The 17797-nt window shown below is 38.0% G+C and overlaps 1 protein-coding gene across 5 annotated transcripts in view; it reads right to left on the bottom strand.

Annotated features, from left to right (window-relative positions):
• The window catches only part of EPB41L4B (erythrocyte membrane protein band 4.1 like 4B), a 166657-nt gene that overhangs the window by 115794 nt on the left and 33066 nt on the right, over positions 1-17797 (bottom strand). For all 5 annotated transcript variants that reach the window (XM_051812642.1, XM_051812643.1, XM_051812644.1 and 2 more), the window contains exon 2: positions 1382-1486. In XM_051812642.1, the coding sequence (XP_051668602.1) occupies positions 1382-1486 (105 nt within the window). The remainder of the gene's footprint in view (positions 1-1381; positions 1487-17797) is intronic.

Raw genomic sequence — 17797 nt, 5'->3', positions numbered from 1 at the left:
TCAGCCAGGTTTTTTGCTTCTGATCTGCCTTCTCTCTTGCTAAGAAAGGATATTTCACTCTCTCTATCTGCTTCCCTTCTTTCAAAACATTACAGAACTTCTTGCCAGGCAGCTATTCCTAGTTATCAAGTTCCCAGTTAGATGATTTGACAATCAGTAATGATATAATGCATTTTTCCTCTTTTGAGCAGGGTCTGCTTTATTAACTGTGTCCTTATAATTAGGTCCATCATAAAAGAACACACAATCTATGTAATACAAATTTTATCAGGAACACACACACTAAACTTCCTAAAAATCCCAAACTCATTAAGAACATACTTAATTCAAAGCATCAGTTTCCAGTGATAAATACGTAGCCCTAAATTAACTGAGACATCAGGATAATGTTTAAATAGATTAATACCACTTCTACCCAAAACTACAGATTCCCTTTTTCCAGTATCAAGTAATTATAATACCTGGACAGGTTTCCTGTTTGTTGTTTAAAGTCATTGGTAAAACACAGATGATCGTGCAGCTGCTAAAACATTGATCCATCCCAATCACATTTGACCTGAGCCTCTTCGAGAATACAGCTGAGAACTCTGGGATGATAAAGTTAGAATCTACATTTCCCAAGATGTCACTATTGTGGCTACATTTTCCCATTATTTTATTCTAATACCACAGAGTACATGTCTCCTGTTGCTTCATGGAAAAAACATTTACATACTGGCCAGAGAGAACTAAAAAGAAACACTTATTTTCCACTTATATTCTCTATCCACAATGCAGGTTGTTGTCAAACTGCCTGGTCACATAAAGTGAACAGAAAAACGAAAGGATTAAATACAAAGCAGTACAGTGCAATCACAAGGCTGTAGTCTTTTAACACTATCTTACTAATATATCTATGTACCTGCATCTGTAAATATTGGGGGGGGGGTTATTTATTTATTTTATCTGTAGACGCTGAAGGCCATTAGATAATGAAGAGAGAGAAAAGTTTTCACTATTGCAAATGAATGTAAACACACAAAGCAACATAATCTGTGCATGGAAAGCAAGGATAGGAGTTACAAGAAACCTTTGCTTGCAAGAGATTCAACCCATCCTGAATACCATGAGCCAACTAAACATAAAGTAGCTTTTTCTTTATCCAAATGTATCACTTTTTTACTTAAGTGCAATCAAGTAAGTCACATGCACATCATATAAAATAACAAAAGACTCCTTTAGAGGATGTGGCTTTATGTGCAAGAAACAAACACAGTATCACTTGTTTCAGCAGTATGTCCTCTAATGCCTACATCTCTCCATGGAACTGCACCAGTAATACTTTTATAACAGGCAACACAAATTACTGCAAAACATAAAAGTTGACTGAAGTTATACTTACTGTAACTTGGGAAGCATCCATGAATTGCAGACCAAAGTAATCAGTTTCCACAAGGTCCAAATGATACACAATCTGGTCAAACAACTCCTGTCCCTTTGCATTTTTCTGTAACAGAAAAGAAAGTGGGGTTTTTTATGGGTCAGTGTGGATTTGGGTGTGTTTCTTTTTAAGTTCGAATGGGTGAGAGAAGATACACAATGGAAAACAATACCTAAATAGCAATTCTATTTATCCTGTAGAATTGTATTGACATTTCTTTTTATTTCCCACAGGAAAGATAGAGTGCCACGCTGTTCCTGTCTGCAGCTATTCCAACAGCATCAGATTTCCCTCTCAAAGAAAACTTTCAAAGTTCACTGTAACTAAAAGTGTATGAGAGAAAAGAAAGGCTTATGTTCTGTAAGTGTCCTGAGTCACAGAGCCAACATTTTAGACTCCAGGAAGACAGATTCTCCAGGAAAAGCTTGCTTGACACACTGTCAGAAATCTGCTGGCTGTTATCACGTATCAACTGCAGTCATGAAGTGCCATGCCACCACTGAAGCTGCAAAATAAATTCTGGACTGCCAGAATACTTGAAGAGCACGGTGAAGAAAATTAATGAGATATGATAAGAATCTTCCATGTATGTTGCTAATTGCAATCACATTTACAGCCTTTAAACAACGAAACAAAACAGGGCCAAAAAAAGCTGTGATTCTTACTTGCCATGCCACCTGAAACTCACAGGCGTTGAAATAAAACTAACCCCAACTATCAGCTACAGGTACTAGGACAAAAGTTAGCTGATCTTAAAGCTAAGCTGCACTGGCCTGTGTACTTGTTCTAAGGTCAAGGCAAAAATTTAGATACCCAGTTCTTCAGCACTAGAAAAGTAAAGCTTGGAGGTAGCTTTGTTTTCTAGTTTTTGCTTTATAGTGCTTCCTTTGGTGGAGCTAAAACCAAAGCTTGGTGGGTAGGAGGAAGGAGCAATAAGAAACAACCGTAAATCCCGTTGTGTTACTTGAGGAAGGAAGTGTTCAAGTTCTTGAGCAAAAACACCCCTTGGCTAAAAACATAAGAGACGACCATAAATCTGAGCACAAGACTGAAGCTACAGTTTTATACAAGGATCTACTTTTGTGACTGCTGCCCCTCATACACCTTTAAGAATTTCTTTTTTCAATTTTTATTTTTTAAAGCTCTAACATATTAGGCATTTCCACATCATCCCAAAATGTAGCAAAATTCACAAATTTAAGCGTTCAGTTCCTTTTGTTTGGTCTTCTGCACAAAAGCAGCATCAAATATAACATGCAGGTTCAGGGTTCTAAGCTGTCTAAAATCTGTCCACCAATAGACAAGATGAAGTGTTACATCTCTATTTTTTCCAAGAAGGTCATGCAAGCTTAAGTGTAGGTAGCAAATTTTATTCAAGTTGAATTTTGGGGGTTTGGTGTGGTTTTGGGGGTTTTTTACTAATGAAGCAGAAGCACAGAAATTCAATCTTATCAAATTTCAGGAGCAGCATTAGGAGCTCCATTAAAATAAGCTGCATAAAAACTTAAACATTAAATTATCATTGTAAGATACTGTTTCATTATTTTGGAGGGGCAGGAGGTGGATAGTAGACACTTTTAACCAAAGTTCAACATTCTATTGAAAGCAGATGAGAATACAATGGTTTCCTAAAACAGTACATTGCTATGAAACCATCGTCTTTACTTGTACAACAGTTACTATAAACTGAACAAAAGTATCCAGAACATATTTTCCCATATGGAGTAATATCAGCACTTGTTAACAGAAGTCAAACCAAAGCAGAACAAATTTGAAACAGATTCTGCTTAAATGAGGGAGGATAAAGCCCTGCAAAGCAATAAAAGGAGAAACAGCAGAACGCGAGGAATTCACAAATCTAGGGAAAAGAGATTTGATGCCCTACAATTACTGTACTCATGGGTGTTTGCTTTATGGCATTAACTACCAGAACATGTTTATCTTCAACAGCCACACACCCAATAGAAACCAGAGAGAGCATACTCCACCTTCTGTATCCAAACAGTAGTTAATGTGTAACATGTTTTACATGGAGAATAGCTCTGCACTACACGGTTAGACCATAAAATGCAGTATTACATATAATCTCCAATAAGTTATGTAACATTTAACTTGTCATTAAATGAGCTTTCCCACTTAGATGATAGAGTGGTTGCAGTCAACAAATTGCTGACAAAAAACTTTGAGATGGTACACTACGGGGCAGATAAATGTGACTAATTCATTTCCTCTACTAAAAGTAAAGGATGACCAGTTCTCCTTCATTCTGCCTCTTCACTGACTGACAGTCTAGGGAGTCGGATTGTGGACTGATAAATTCACACCTATGCACTGAATGAAACGGGTGGTACAGGCAAAATAGCAGTCTTTTTCCTTAGGAATTAATATCCATGGTAGTGATCTCTAATGCAAAAAATGTCCATATGACAAGAAACTTCAAATTTTCACTGTCTTTTTCTTCTTTCTTCCTTCTAGACAAAAGAGAAGCTAAAAAAATACTTACTCTTTCAAAACCTGGTACTACATAAAGACTGAAAATTATTTCATACAACAAAATTTTTATTAATCTAATCATCTGGAATTTAATGCCTTTCTCTACAGACCTTCGACTTGTGCATATTTTCTGAAGATACATCTAAAAAAACCCAACCATAAACGACAAATATTTTGCAGTTCTACCTTGCTAGACAGATGGTTCAGAACTGTCAGATGCCAAAGACCTGCAAAAGTTACATCTCAAAAAATGAAGTATATGGCAACAAACAATATACATATACTATTAAGTAGAGTAATAACTTTGTTATGAAAGTTACTATAATTGGAAACAGTGATGTAATAAAAGTTGCAAAACCTTGTTTGGTTTTGTGGGGGTTTGTTTGGGTTTGTTTTTTTTTGTTTGTCCTTGCTTTGTTTTTGTTTTGGTGGTAGGTTTTTTTTGTTTTAAAAAAAACAACCAAACAAAAACCAACCAACAGTTAAAACAGTTTCTGCGGGAGTGTTCCTTGGAGAACTTGTGTGAGCATCATGAAACCTCACAGCGAAGCACTGGGGGGCTGGGCATGAAGAGTTCCACCTCACAAACAAAACAACAGCTGCAACTTAAGGTAAAACCGAATGAGCACGAGGCAGACACTTGAAGAAAGACAGAAAGATTGAATTAAACTTGCAGGTTGAGGATCTCTGTGATAATGAGCAACCACTGAAAGAAAAAAAAAAAAAAAGGTGTTCCATATCAGTCACCCGTGTCTTGTCTGACAATCATGCCAGATTTTCCACTCTGTATCATGGAAGCCCTTCTCAAATAAACCCCCTTCATATCTTCTTTGGGACCATGAGTCATAGCATCAGAGAAAATTCTTACGTTAAATAAGGACTCAGTGCAAATCCTACAAGGACTCCAATGGGCATAAGTATAAAACACCTTGTACAGCCACAGTGACAGCTGCATGGTCCACACTTCAAGTAGGTTATCTTTCTAGTTGCCAGAGACTTCCAGTCTCGGGGAATCCATGGAAATTATTGTCAGCTAAAACATGACAAAACAAAGAATAACTCCTCTAATTAGAAACTCTTCCAGACTGGACACATGAATAGGCAAGAGATTTTAACATGCTTTTGGTGGATGTGAAGGAAAGGGAAAATTGATCAGTCAGGGAAAATTTTACGCCAAGTGGCTCTATCTGAACAAGCTGATTAGTGTTGATTTTAGTTGTTCCAGGGCTAACCAAAAATAAGGAAAAAAAAAAACACTGTCAAGAAAAGACTGAAAGCCAATTAACTTTCCAATCAAAGCCACTGAATAGTGAGTAGCAGCAATGAGTATGTAGGGAAGATTTAGTTTCTTTTTTGAAAGAAAGCACTGAATTATGTATTCTGAAATATGTGAAATATTTTTGCAGAGTGGACTGCTATGCTTTCATGGCCACAGACCCAAGGTTTTAACTTCTAACAAGTTCTTAAAGGAGCATTTGTAGCCACCAAGTCTCAGCTCCATACTCAGCAGGCCTCATACTGCCCTGCTCTGATGGCACCCAGCATGCCCTCTCTTTGGCATCTCCTGAAACAGAATAGCTCAATATGTTGTGCTTGGTCCTCTTACACCTGAACTATTATTAACTCAGTTTTCAAACCTAAGGCTGTATCTGTTGGCCATACTGCTTAGCAGTGGGAATTTTCTTTGCCTTTTAACAGCCACTGGCAGTGCTGTCTCCCAGTGTTTCAGACAGGCTATACACGCATAAAGCCATCTGTGCTTCTAATTAGCCTTGACTCCTGGTGCTCAGTTATCATCTGTCCTTTAACTTGCTTTCTTCTAGGTAGTCAAGCCCTCAGATTCTCAAACACATTCAGCTGTATTGAAAGCAAGCAGTAGTTCTACAATTCTAAGCACAAAAATGCAACTCTTATACATTCTTACAAATCTATTCATTAGGTCTCTAGGAAGATGGAAAGGAGAGACACAACCCTCTGCATCCTCTAAGCTTGGTCACTGCAGGGTATATAACTACAGTGAAGTTATCCTTTGGATCATGACTCTTGTAGGCACGTCAGAGTGAGCTCTTAACTAAAGAGCTGCATATTACAACACAACTGCCATGGTATCTAACAGCTTCAGCCAAGCAAGCACTTGAGGCCATGGCTGGGCTGGCAAAACCTGCACTGAAAACAATGTTATCCATCCCATCAATGCTGCCATAGGTAGTACTGTCAAAGATGGCAACATGTTTTTAAATTCCAGTTTCCATGCTGCCATCCAAAGATGACACCCTGGCAGAGGGCATGCTGCAAACTAGCCATGACCTTGGTACCTGTCTCAGCTTCCTCCTGGGGACCCAATGAGCAGATTCATAAGAATGTAGAGAGTTGCATTTTTTGTGCTTGAAGTTATGTAAATAATGCTTACATTTTGTAAATTCAGTGCTAATTGAAGAAAAGCGAGTTATTACTTAACACATCATACTTCCATGAGGCTGTCTAACTTGCTCAAGCTACATGAAGATATCAAGTTATTTTCTTACCAGCCAACCATTGACTCAAGTTTTCATTTCTGGTTATGAGCTCCCTTGAAAATGTGACACTGTTCAAATAACCATTAAGCCTCTCACCCTGTCATGGCAATACACCAGTACTGCTTCAGTGTTGAATGTGTCCAGAAGAGAACACAAGTGATGATGCATGTGAGCTTTTATCTGAAGGAGAACAAAATTCATTTTAGTCCCTTTGAGAAATTAGCTGAAAACAAGAGCCAAAATCACCTCAACTTCCCCCTGCACAAAAAACTCCAAACAATAAAAAAATGCCAAATGCATACACACACCACTAAACCCTGAATGATATTTACTTATTATAACCTTGAAAGAACAAATATTTTGCTCCCAGTCATTTCTGTCAAGGCCCCAAACTAAAACTGCTATTTCATGAGCAAAAATAGCTTATAAGCAAAGTTAAATAACCCCTCAAAAATAAATTAAAAAATCCACCCAAATAAATTCAACCAACAGATCAAGCTGATTCCTTCAAATTAGTCTCAAAGCTTATGATAAAACTAAAAGTCTCAAAAACCAGGGCTCTCACAAGTCACATCCTATCAAGGGGATAACTGGGAGCTTCAAATACGGAAACAGCACACTACCACTTAAAAACATTCTCTGTGTGGGCAGATTGGCACATAACAGTGTAAGCGAGCTGGGTTTCTGTGACCAAGATGCCAATGAGAATTTGTAGACAGACATTAAGAAAAAAAAATCCCCAAACAGTGGGTATAATAAACCTCACTATTGCTGCACATCAGCATTTCTCAACAGCAGTCAGATTTCATCTCTCAACTAGTTATTGGCAAGAAGAATTAGTGTTCACTGAAGAAGCCAGAACAAGAATAACTAAATAGATCACCATATTTTATGTATACCAGGCAAGTCACTACATAAAACCCAAATGGCAACGGACTTCCAGTCAGATCACAATATGTTTACCATGCTAGCTTGACATTGGCCAAGTCCATTGCATCACCTTATGCTTTCTACCTTTTATGTAAGGGCAGTCACGCGTCAATAAAAATAAAAAATAAAATTAACACCCCACACACTAACAACAAAAAATTACAATAAAAACAAATAAAAGCAAATAAAACTAAGAAACCCAAACGACAAAGAATTAAGGGTGGAGAAGAATCATATGCTATTTTCAAGCCCTGCAATAGGAATGAAGAAAAGATTTTTAATTATTCAAAAATAGAAACTCATTGAGATGAATCAAAGATTGGAATGGTAGAACAGCATTATAGAGAACATATAGAAAATAGAGCAGAGAAGCAATTACTTCACATGCAGAACAATCATTAAATAGTTCAAATCTATGCCAGGTAACCCATTGGAAAGATGTCCTATGTAACACAAACATAAAACAGATCCAGGAAAGTCAGGTGAGATTTGAAGGGCAAGTATAAAGTTTTCTTTGCCAGTTCGCACATCCCTCCTTCCTCACTTCATTCCCCACTTCTCAATCACATTCTGTCTCTTCCTCGAGTGACAAATACAATAACAACTGAACCAAATTTATAATATGATCTGAACAACGCTAACTTTTTCTGAAAGCTGGTTTTTCACAGTTGTTTTCAAAATAGGCACTTTCACTAGTTGAGCTTTATGGTCCTTCAAAACCTGATTATAGTAGCATACCTAGAGCCTCAGAAGTCCATTTTGCTACTGAAAAAAAGCAGCGAGAATCTATCATGTCTTCAACTAAGCACCACTTGCTTAGTTTTTTCAGAGAAGACATTGGGACTGTCCCAAGCTGGACACAGCTGGTTTCAGCCATCTCCACAACAGACCCACTGACCACTGGAGATGGGGGGAAGGAAGTGCGTACAGAAGTCAGGAGTGAAGGAGTAGATTTGAGTTAGGGAAAGAGTTATCTTTATCTTGACCCACAAGCATTTGTTCCCATTTTTTCTCCACATTTTCTTCCCCCAGCCTGCAGATGGGGGGATGAAATGAGTGGGCTGAGTAGGAGCCTGGCTGGTGGCTAAGACTAACCCACTGCAGTGGGGAAACCCTTATGCAGGGCAATTTTACATTCCAATCAGTCATCTGAAGGGCATGCTGTCCTCGAAAAGCCTTTAATCTCTCCAAAAGTCACATGAAGGGCAAGCAGGTAATACCACGATGGTGCCCTGTAAGTGCAATTACTACTGGCAACATTAATACCAGCAATGACATTTTCATTTTATTGGACTCAGATGAAGGTGAGAGTTTCTGCTTACTGTTCCTATCACCTACATATACTACTGGCAACCTAGACCTCTTTCCAAGAGAAAAGCACTGTCAACACTTCGAAATGGAATCCTCAGGTAATAGATAAAAGTGACCATCAGCCACAGAACAAAGCAGTAAAAAAAAAATCCTCACCTGTAACTTTATGTTCTAGAAGTCAGTCTGGACTCTCATTATTTCAGATACAGAGAGGTTACCCCATCACATTTCTACACTCAGAGGTATGATTAAAAAAAAGGGTTATTTGTATAGAAAGAAGATTCTTTTTCACCCTTAGAATGCCAGCTCCCTCTCCTGACTCACTTGAAATATTACATGTATCTCAGGTTCAAACACACAGCCAAGGAAACAAGGAGTAGCTAGGATGAGAAGAATAAAAGTCTATGCTGAGACTTCTTAACCTAAATGATTTCACTCAAAATATAATTTACAGTTCTGCATTCCCAGAGCAAGAGGTAGAATTTGATAAAGCTAACTATGGGTGTTGAAGTGGCAGCCACCTCTAAAAGACAATACCATCAAACACAACACATAACATTATGCTTTATGCTTCCATTGCCTGTTGCCTTGCTGCACAAATCATGGTGGGGTAGAGGTGCCATGGAGAGCTAGAGAAAATTTTAGGTAATGACTTTAAATTGTATTTGAGAAATAACACGGAAGACCAGAATAAGCTAAGTTTACCTAAAAGAGAATAAGGAGAAAGAGGCAAGTGCTATCAGAAGAGAATCCCAGAAGAATTTAGCAAAGGATCTTCATTTTCTTATGCTAATAACAGTACCAAAGTTTCAAATGACATCCTTGCTTTCTTATACATCTGCATTTGAATGGTCCATGAGTAGAAAAGGTTTTAAATGGAAGCAATTGAACAAACAGCATTTTCCATACAGACAGTCTTTCGTATACAATTCACATGTATGTGTGCCCAACTCAACTCTTGCCAATTTTTTAAACTTGTTTTTAAATAGGACATGTTTTGACTGTCTACAATAAAACGGTTTACCCATAAGGCTTTACTGGCAACCTTGCTTCAGCACAGATGTAGTTCAGACCAGCAGTAATGCCCAGTCAAACACATGAGCAACACAAGCCAGAAGTACTTCACATAAATTAAGGCTGCAGGGTTCCCACTATCCCAGTCAGACAAGTCACAGGTTGTGTTTCTGGCTCTTACCCAAGAGGTCTGTTAGGGTAGCTGTACAGCTAAATACCTTGTAAAGAACTGGCTACAGAGGGAAAGTTACATCAGTTTAACATCACTACTAATTTAAGCTAACAGTGCTTTTAAACCCTCTCCCCACAAACATTCACTTGGGCCACACTCCACAGCCTGGTATGGGGCCTGGTATGCCAAAAGCTGAACACTGGTATTGGGGCAAGGAGGAGGCCACAAAGCTGTGTTGTGGCTGATAGGCAAAACCTAGGATGGCTGCTCTAAGAATTGGTATCTTACACAACGCCTTATAGATCATGTCTTTTGAGTGTATAGAACAAGATCCTCACCACCATCACCTGCTGACCTGTAAAAGCAAAAAGGTGCAGATTCCTTCAGTAATAATATCACGTCACGTAATGCTGCATAAATTTACTTTTATGTGTGTCTGGATAAAACAAAGTGCTTCCTTAGAAGCATAATATTCCACACTGTTTACACCCATGTAATTCACATTCAATTATTTCTATGTCTATTTATTTTTTTACTTAAATAATACATACTATTTGTGGCATTTTTAATAGCAGAAAATTAATTCTGCATGCATGCTAACATTATTATTAATCATCTACATTAATTATCTTATAATGTGCTAAACCTTCCATACAAATGGTATTTATTATTAATCACCCTGACAGTTATGGCCAGTAAAAGCAAGTTCAAAGATTTGAAATATAGAAGCAGTGACCAAAAAGGAGTTTAGAACCTGAGGACAAAGCTCTAAGGTGGTCTTTCCTCAGAAGCTCTATTGATTTAAAATGCAAAGAAACTTTTTAAAGTTATTTATTCAGACAGTCAACTGACTTCAGCACTCTTCACTCTTTGTTCTTTCATACACTAAGTCATAGGACCTCTCCAAAGAATCAACCCCAATAATTTGCTTCTCTTTGAAGAGAACCAGAAATCCAGAGATTCAGAAAAGTCGGTAAAAGCTCTTAAACTGTAGCTTTTTAATCAGCAGCTTTAAAAACAGAGGAAGACCAAGAAAGTCTGCCATCAAAAATATTTCATCTAGTGGGCAGCCAGGAAGACATAATTCTTTTTAAACACCAACATAATTAGCCAAGTATATGCAATTAATGATAATCACTACAAATCACATTTCTTTCTAGAAAGACAGAATATGCAAGAGGAAAACCCATGTGTTTTTTATTTAAAAACCTCAGTAGAATAATCAAAAAATAGTTAGAATAAACAGTTCAAGCTTATAGAAATCACCTCTCTTCGATGATGCTACTGCTCAGTTAGAATTAATGGTAGACCTAAGTTTATAATAAAGTACAGCACTCTAATCTTCTCATTGCTGCAAAAGAATTACATGAGACAAGATAAATTCTCATCATGCTATAGAATTCAGCTTCTTGCTGTTATAAATGTTCAGATCTGAAGGACAAATGGACACCTTTCAGTACTGAAATATGCATGGCAGCACAAAATTCTGTTTATCTTTATTCTAAAGAATGAACAAGGACTGATGTGTCTAGGGGTTTTTTTTAAATGAATAAAGTTAGAAGTTCTGAGTGTTAATATGAGGAGCAGAAACACTGGATTTTAGCCAAAAATTATTTCTTACATTTCATGCCAATCAACAGATCATCCAATCCCGTTAAGAGGGTGAGAAGATAAAAGCAGTGATTATTAGCAAAACCTCTGACCTCAGAGTCATGATGCAGAAATGCACAGTATTAATCAGAATCTGGAAAAATGACTTTTTCAAAAAAGACAGAAAAGAAGAACCACAAATTCACATAAGTGTCAGGCTTCTCTGTCAGGTTCCCTGCAAGTTGCAATTTTTGCTGCCTATTTGGAGAGAATATTGTGTGCTAGCACTTCCTCCAGATGTACTTTAAAAGAGCGTTCAGAATTTTTAAGGCAAAAATACAGATGAAAACATTATCAAAGGTAAATGCTACATGTACATACATTCCTGAGAGTATAGATTAGCAGTAGTTAGAAAGCTGCCCCACATATGGTTTGATTTGAAAATCTTATTGCAGCAGGCTGCAGTTTTTAGTAATTTGCAGGAAGGTTTGAGTTTTGTCCTTCACTTTGAGGGTTGGCTGCCCAGCCTGCTCCATCACTAAACGGATTCTGGAAATTTACATGTCAAGGGAAATAGAATCCAAAAGACTATAATGGAAATTAAGTCCAAGCACCATAAAGGAGTAAAAGAATAAAGTATCAGCTTTTCAGCTGGCTTATTTATACCTGTGTATTAACAACACCTCAATAGGACAAACATAGGGAAACTTTGCCACAGGGACTACCATAGATTCAGCAGAACTCATGAAGCTGGTGACTCTCCCAGTTAACTGTGACAAGTTAATGGGACATTCCTTGTGGCTGTTTCTTTTCACCTGCACATTTTACCTCAACAGCAGTTTTGCTATGCTTGACAACTTTTGCAAAAATTTTTTTCTCAGAGTCTAAATCTCAAGACAGATTAGACCAAACATTCCAAATTAGCCAGTCACACACGGTTGAACTGCTACCATCTCAGTTGTCTAAAATAACAACTTGATTTTTAAGTGAAACATTTTTTTTTAATTCAGGGAAACACAAGACAATAATGCCTTACTCATGGTATGAATACATCAAAGTCCATATCCAAAAGTTACTGTAACACGAAGCCACTTCACAGAATAGCTTTTAGTTGGAGGGATTATGAACTAGTTAAAAATGAAACCACTCTTTGGTGGCTCCAGCAAAGACTGTACCACCAGTTCTTTGAAGTTGCAAGACAATGTCCATGCAGATTCTAACAAAACCCTTCATTTACAAAGCAAACAAAATCAGTAAGGGTTTTTTTATCTCGGAATAATTTTATTTCACAATGAAAGCAAACACAAGAGCAGGGAATCCCCATGATCTCACAATATTTCAATTAAATATTCAATGGAATCTAAACCACCAGCATTAATACCAAGCGCTTTGACTATCTGAAAAGCCACTACATCACTGGAGGATCAGACTTTGCTGTCCTAATTCCCTATTCTACTACTAATCATAAAATCACAGCATACAAGGTTGGAAGGGACCTCAAGGATCTTCTGGTTCAACCTTTCTCGGCAGAAGCGGAGTCTAGAGAAGATGGCCAAGCACCCCGTCCAGGTCAATCTCCTGGGGAATCCACCACTTTCCTGGAAAGATTATTAATATAAAGAATGTTTCTAAGTCCCAGGCTTACAGACTTGGACAGAGTCAAGAGCGAACTTAAGTTCTTCTGTTGGAGCAAAGTTATGCAAGCCAAACTCTGACTGTAGTGACAGTTTTGCTGCCTAATGGTTTTTACATGACACCGACAACTCAGTTGACTTCAAAGTCATACATATGTAGCCAGAAGAGCCTTTAACTGCAACCAAACACAACACCATACTGATGACACAGGAAAAACAAGTGTCAACTCACTTGTTCAGCTGCATCGACTCTGAAAGAGACAACATGTGATGAAGTTTATTCAGTCTGAGCAACAAAGCACGTATAACTGTTGACACAGCCAGAGAGTCTGTAGATTAAGAGAGACTTGTCTTTCATCTCACTGTATAGAAAATACCATATGTTGGGGAAAACAAGCAATTTAGATGAAGAGTGATAAGCTGAATGCTCAATCACTCACCAATCACGCACACTGAAGATCTTAAATTATGCCTTTTTAAAATCTTGGATGAAAGACCAACAAAAGTTGTTTATCTCAATTGTTGGGTTTTCAACACGGTCTCTCACAACATCCTCACATCCACACTGGGGCATTACAGTCTAGGCTGCAGGGAGACAGCCTGCCTCAAAGTGGTCTTCGGCACAGGCTGCAGGGGAATCTGTGTCTGCAGGGCTGTTTCCTTCATATTTTTCTCACTCCTCTGACAGCCGTTGTGCGGAGCTTTTTTCCCCCTTCTTAAATATGTTATCATGGAGGTGCTACAACATCGCTGATAGAGTCAGCACTGGCTGACTCTATCAGCCTATCTTGGAACCTGCTGGAACTGCCTCCATCTGACATGAGGACAGCTTCTGCTATCTTCTCACATTAGCGATCCCTGCAGCCCCTCTGCTACCAAAACCTTGCCATGTAAATCCAACACAAACGCTTACCCTCCCTTGCAAACTCCACTGTCTTTCTTTGGTATCTAGTCTTCTCATACATCATATACAGATTGCTAGGCCTTCAATAAGAAATTCAAAATAGCCAGTGTTCAGTGAGAGAGAGGATGGAGAGTCTTACTGTCCTAGTTCAAGACAAGGTTATCTTAGATCTGTCACACTCATTGTTACCAAAAGGCAATACTCTCTACCCACAATACAGACCACTGAACTCATATTCTAAATGAGTGATAAAAACTTTCATTGTCTGAGAAGCAGGTTGTCTCCTTTGTCTGTCTCTCACATCCTCCCTCCCCACTTCCAACTTTCAGAGGAGGAAATGATTCTACCCTTGTTATTCAATAATTTTGGGCATTGAATTAAAAGACAACTTTTTTATATATATAATATTTTTATCGAAAGAAACATAACCAACCAGCAAAATAGAAGTTATTTTGATGTGAGAGCACTCTCTGCTTTCTGCTTAGAGATTCTATGCAAAGGGTAGTAGTGCCAAGACCCCATGGACCATGGGGAGTCAGCATGGAGAGCACACCTGCCTGCAAGCAGTGCCAAATGCTTTCCAGTTTCATTTTCACAACATCCAGGGGCTGTGAAATCCAGGACACACTGGAAATTGTCCTTTGTGAGTTATTTTCTCATTCCCAGTGAATTCATTTTTCCCAGTGAATCATGAAAACACAAGATTTACAAACTACAATATTACAAATATTTAACAGTTTGAAACATTTTTAAAGCTTTATGTTACTTTAAATGTAAACATAGGTTTAGATTTATTATCTCCCAATCCATGTGAGTCATAAATGCTCCCATTTTCCCCTACCCCCTAATTTAAGCTTCCTGCAAGTGAACAGACATAAGATTGACAGTTTGTCGGTAACAAGACTTTCCTGACATTGTGTGTAACTCATACTGAATTAATGCCATTTTGTTTATGTGCAGCATTTAGAAGCAAAGCATTTTCTGAAGTAGTTCCAGTTGTCTTCTAGTTTTCAACACTGTAAAAGCTGCTAGTTATTTTGAATTTTCAGGATAAACCGTGAACTTGGGCAAGTATTAAATTCTAAGAATTTGCTGAAGCACAAGGATAATGGTAGGCATCAAACTCAAACAATCGTTTCTGTTATTCTCCTCTGAAACGCCTATTTAGTCAAGTGTAGCTGAATAAAAAATGGAAGCCTAACTACTCAAAACAAGCATTTTTCAAAAAATGCATTGGTGTAATACATCTGGTCCCCAAGACACAAGATCAAATAACTGTTTTCAGAAAGATGCATGCATAACCAATTTGTTTTTAACCCAACACAGTCAATGCTTAAAACATCATCTCCTAGAGAGCCACCAGTTGTCTTCAAGACCCTGGAAGGGATACATGGAGAAGGAATGAGTTACAGCTTGTTTACCATCTGGATAGAGATGGATGCTTTCGTGGTAACTGACATTCCACTTCCCTCATGGAGAGGTTGTGCCACAAGCAATCTATTCCGGAGTAACTTCTGCACCTTGGAAAGAGGAAGTTGTCAGCAAGCTGAGCACCCATTTCAGAATAGGAGGTCTGCAAGGTAACCATTGCAGAACAACTCTGCTAGAACTACTATGGCTAAGTTCCTTATGCTGTTAAGTCTTAATACTAAAAACTATGTTAAACACGTATTTTCCACTGCATAGTGAGACTGACTCAGCAAAGACTAAAAAGGGTTTACAAGGCATATCAAAGACATTGTTTGAAACAAAAAAAAAACCACTAAAAAACCCCCCAAACAACTACAAATTGTCCTGAACAGAACCCATCAAGATGAGTAAGAACTCAGTGTAGTATGTAGTCATTGGTGTCTTTCACTAGTGACATTTGCATCATGCTTAGAGATGAGAATTTAGAAAAATTGGAAATATCTTCCTCACTTTGGAAAATATCAGCAAGTATGCTGCACTATCTACAAAGCTTCACAAGGAAATGAGAACTGCCTTATTTATATGTCAGAACAAGCCGGCGCACATGTAACACTATGTAATGGAACAGACATCACATACTCTATTTTTATCGTGTACTAAAATCACATCTTATTTTTTTTCAACAGTTTTAGATGTCATCTGTACTTTGTAGCAGTCCAGCTACTGATCCTGTATTCTTTTTCCAGCACCTTGATAAACTAAATTTTACTTTAAAGTTTTCAGACAGAGTAGGTGTTAGTGGAGTCAAGTCATATTTTCTTCACATAATGTTACGATATTAATACAGAGTGGTTTTGTCTGTATTTAACATTGTAGGCAGATCAGCTAGCCGGCAAAGACAGTATGCAATACCAAGAGAGTGCATCTAACATCTCAAATGATACCAACCCAGAAACTGAAGGATCAAAGTCACTGCAGTGAAGCAGAGGAGAAAGACTTTAACTGAAAGAAGTGAAGGCTGCAACTATGTGCAGATTGAGGAGTCAAGAGAGGACAGCAACAAAACCAAAAAGAAGTGAACAGAAACCACAGAAGCAGATGCAAATTTTGAAATATATGAGGTACAAATGAAGAATTCAGCCTGGAGAAGAGACAATGTGGAGATAGACATAAAACCAGCTAGTCATCTTCTACCAGCATGGAACCTACAGGGATCACTAGCATTAATATAACAACAAACACCTTTCTGTTACCTGGTATACATAGTGAATCTTATAAGATCTGTTTGAGGTTATAAATTTATCTTGCTGCATGATATTGCAATGCCCAGTATAACCATGCCTTAATTGTGCCGAGTTGGCAGCACTAAATATGATCTAGATGCTCATACCGTAGGCCTTGCACAGCTCCAAGACTTGGAAGAGACCTTCTGTTTACTTTTTGCCTAAACACAGTTATTTTAAGTTCAAGCTACTTAAGAAGTTGTTCTTTAATTATAAAAACAAATGTAAAAAAACAAACCTGGAGACTCCAGAGGGGGAAGTAGATGGCACTGGGAAAATTAAGCAGAAAAGATGTTTATAAACAAATTTATTAAAACTGAAAAGTCTTCCAAAATCAACAAAATCCTTGCATGCGTAAATAATTGTAATACAGAACTGACTGCACTACAAGAATCAAGGTGCAGGATTGAAAAGAATTGGGCAATCACTTGGCAGAAGGCCCTGCATCAACAGCCTATACTCAAAGGATTGCCCAAGCAACACCTTGCCCAGATAAACAGTTCTAGAAAGTTGTGCAACCAACTGAAGTGCCAGAGCCTCACATTAAGAGAAAGGAAGCACAACTCACACAACCCAATTTCATGCTACAGCTTTCAAACACAAACTCATGAGCAACTCACTTGGATTTTACGCTTCTGGTTCACCACACATGCCCACTATGGAATAGCTAGACCTAAAGATAATTTAAAAATTATCATCGGTTCCAGACAACAGTATCAAGTGTAGCAGCATGGCATCCTACTTCTGAAAAGTAACAATTAAGCAGCAACCATAGTGAAGGTAGGGTGATAATCAGTGATGTCCTAGTCAGAATAGAAGATTATTTCATATTAAACATATTAAGGACAGAGACTTGGACTGTGTTGCTGCAGCAAGTCAATGTTCATACTCACAGAGTAAACTCAGTCTTCTGATGTGAATATACCTAGTCTTTACTAACTCTTGAAGCCACAGACAGGGATTACTAAACATACTCTAAGAATTTACAAGCTCTCTACTGCTTTCAAGTTACTTGCTTCCTACTGTGACGAACTTGAATTGCCATCTATCAGTGACAGAGAAAGCCCTGGTGACAGACATGCCGATTTAGTGAAACACAAGGACCTTAAGAGCCAACTGC

This window comes from Manacus candei, unplaced genomic scaffold (assembly GCF_025592945.1).
Source record: "Manacus candei isolate 608988 ecotype Guabito, Panama unplaced genomic scaffold, ASM2559294v1 h1tg000088l, whole genome shotgun sequence".
In the NCBI taxonomy this organism is placed as follows: domain Eukaryota; kingdom Metazoa; phylum Chordata; class Aves; order Passeriformes; family Pipridae; genus Manacus; species Manacus candei.
The sequence above is the reverse complement of the archived record's forward strand: the minus strand, read 5'-3'. Positions and strand labels throughout refer to the sequence as shown.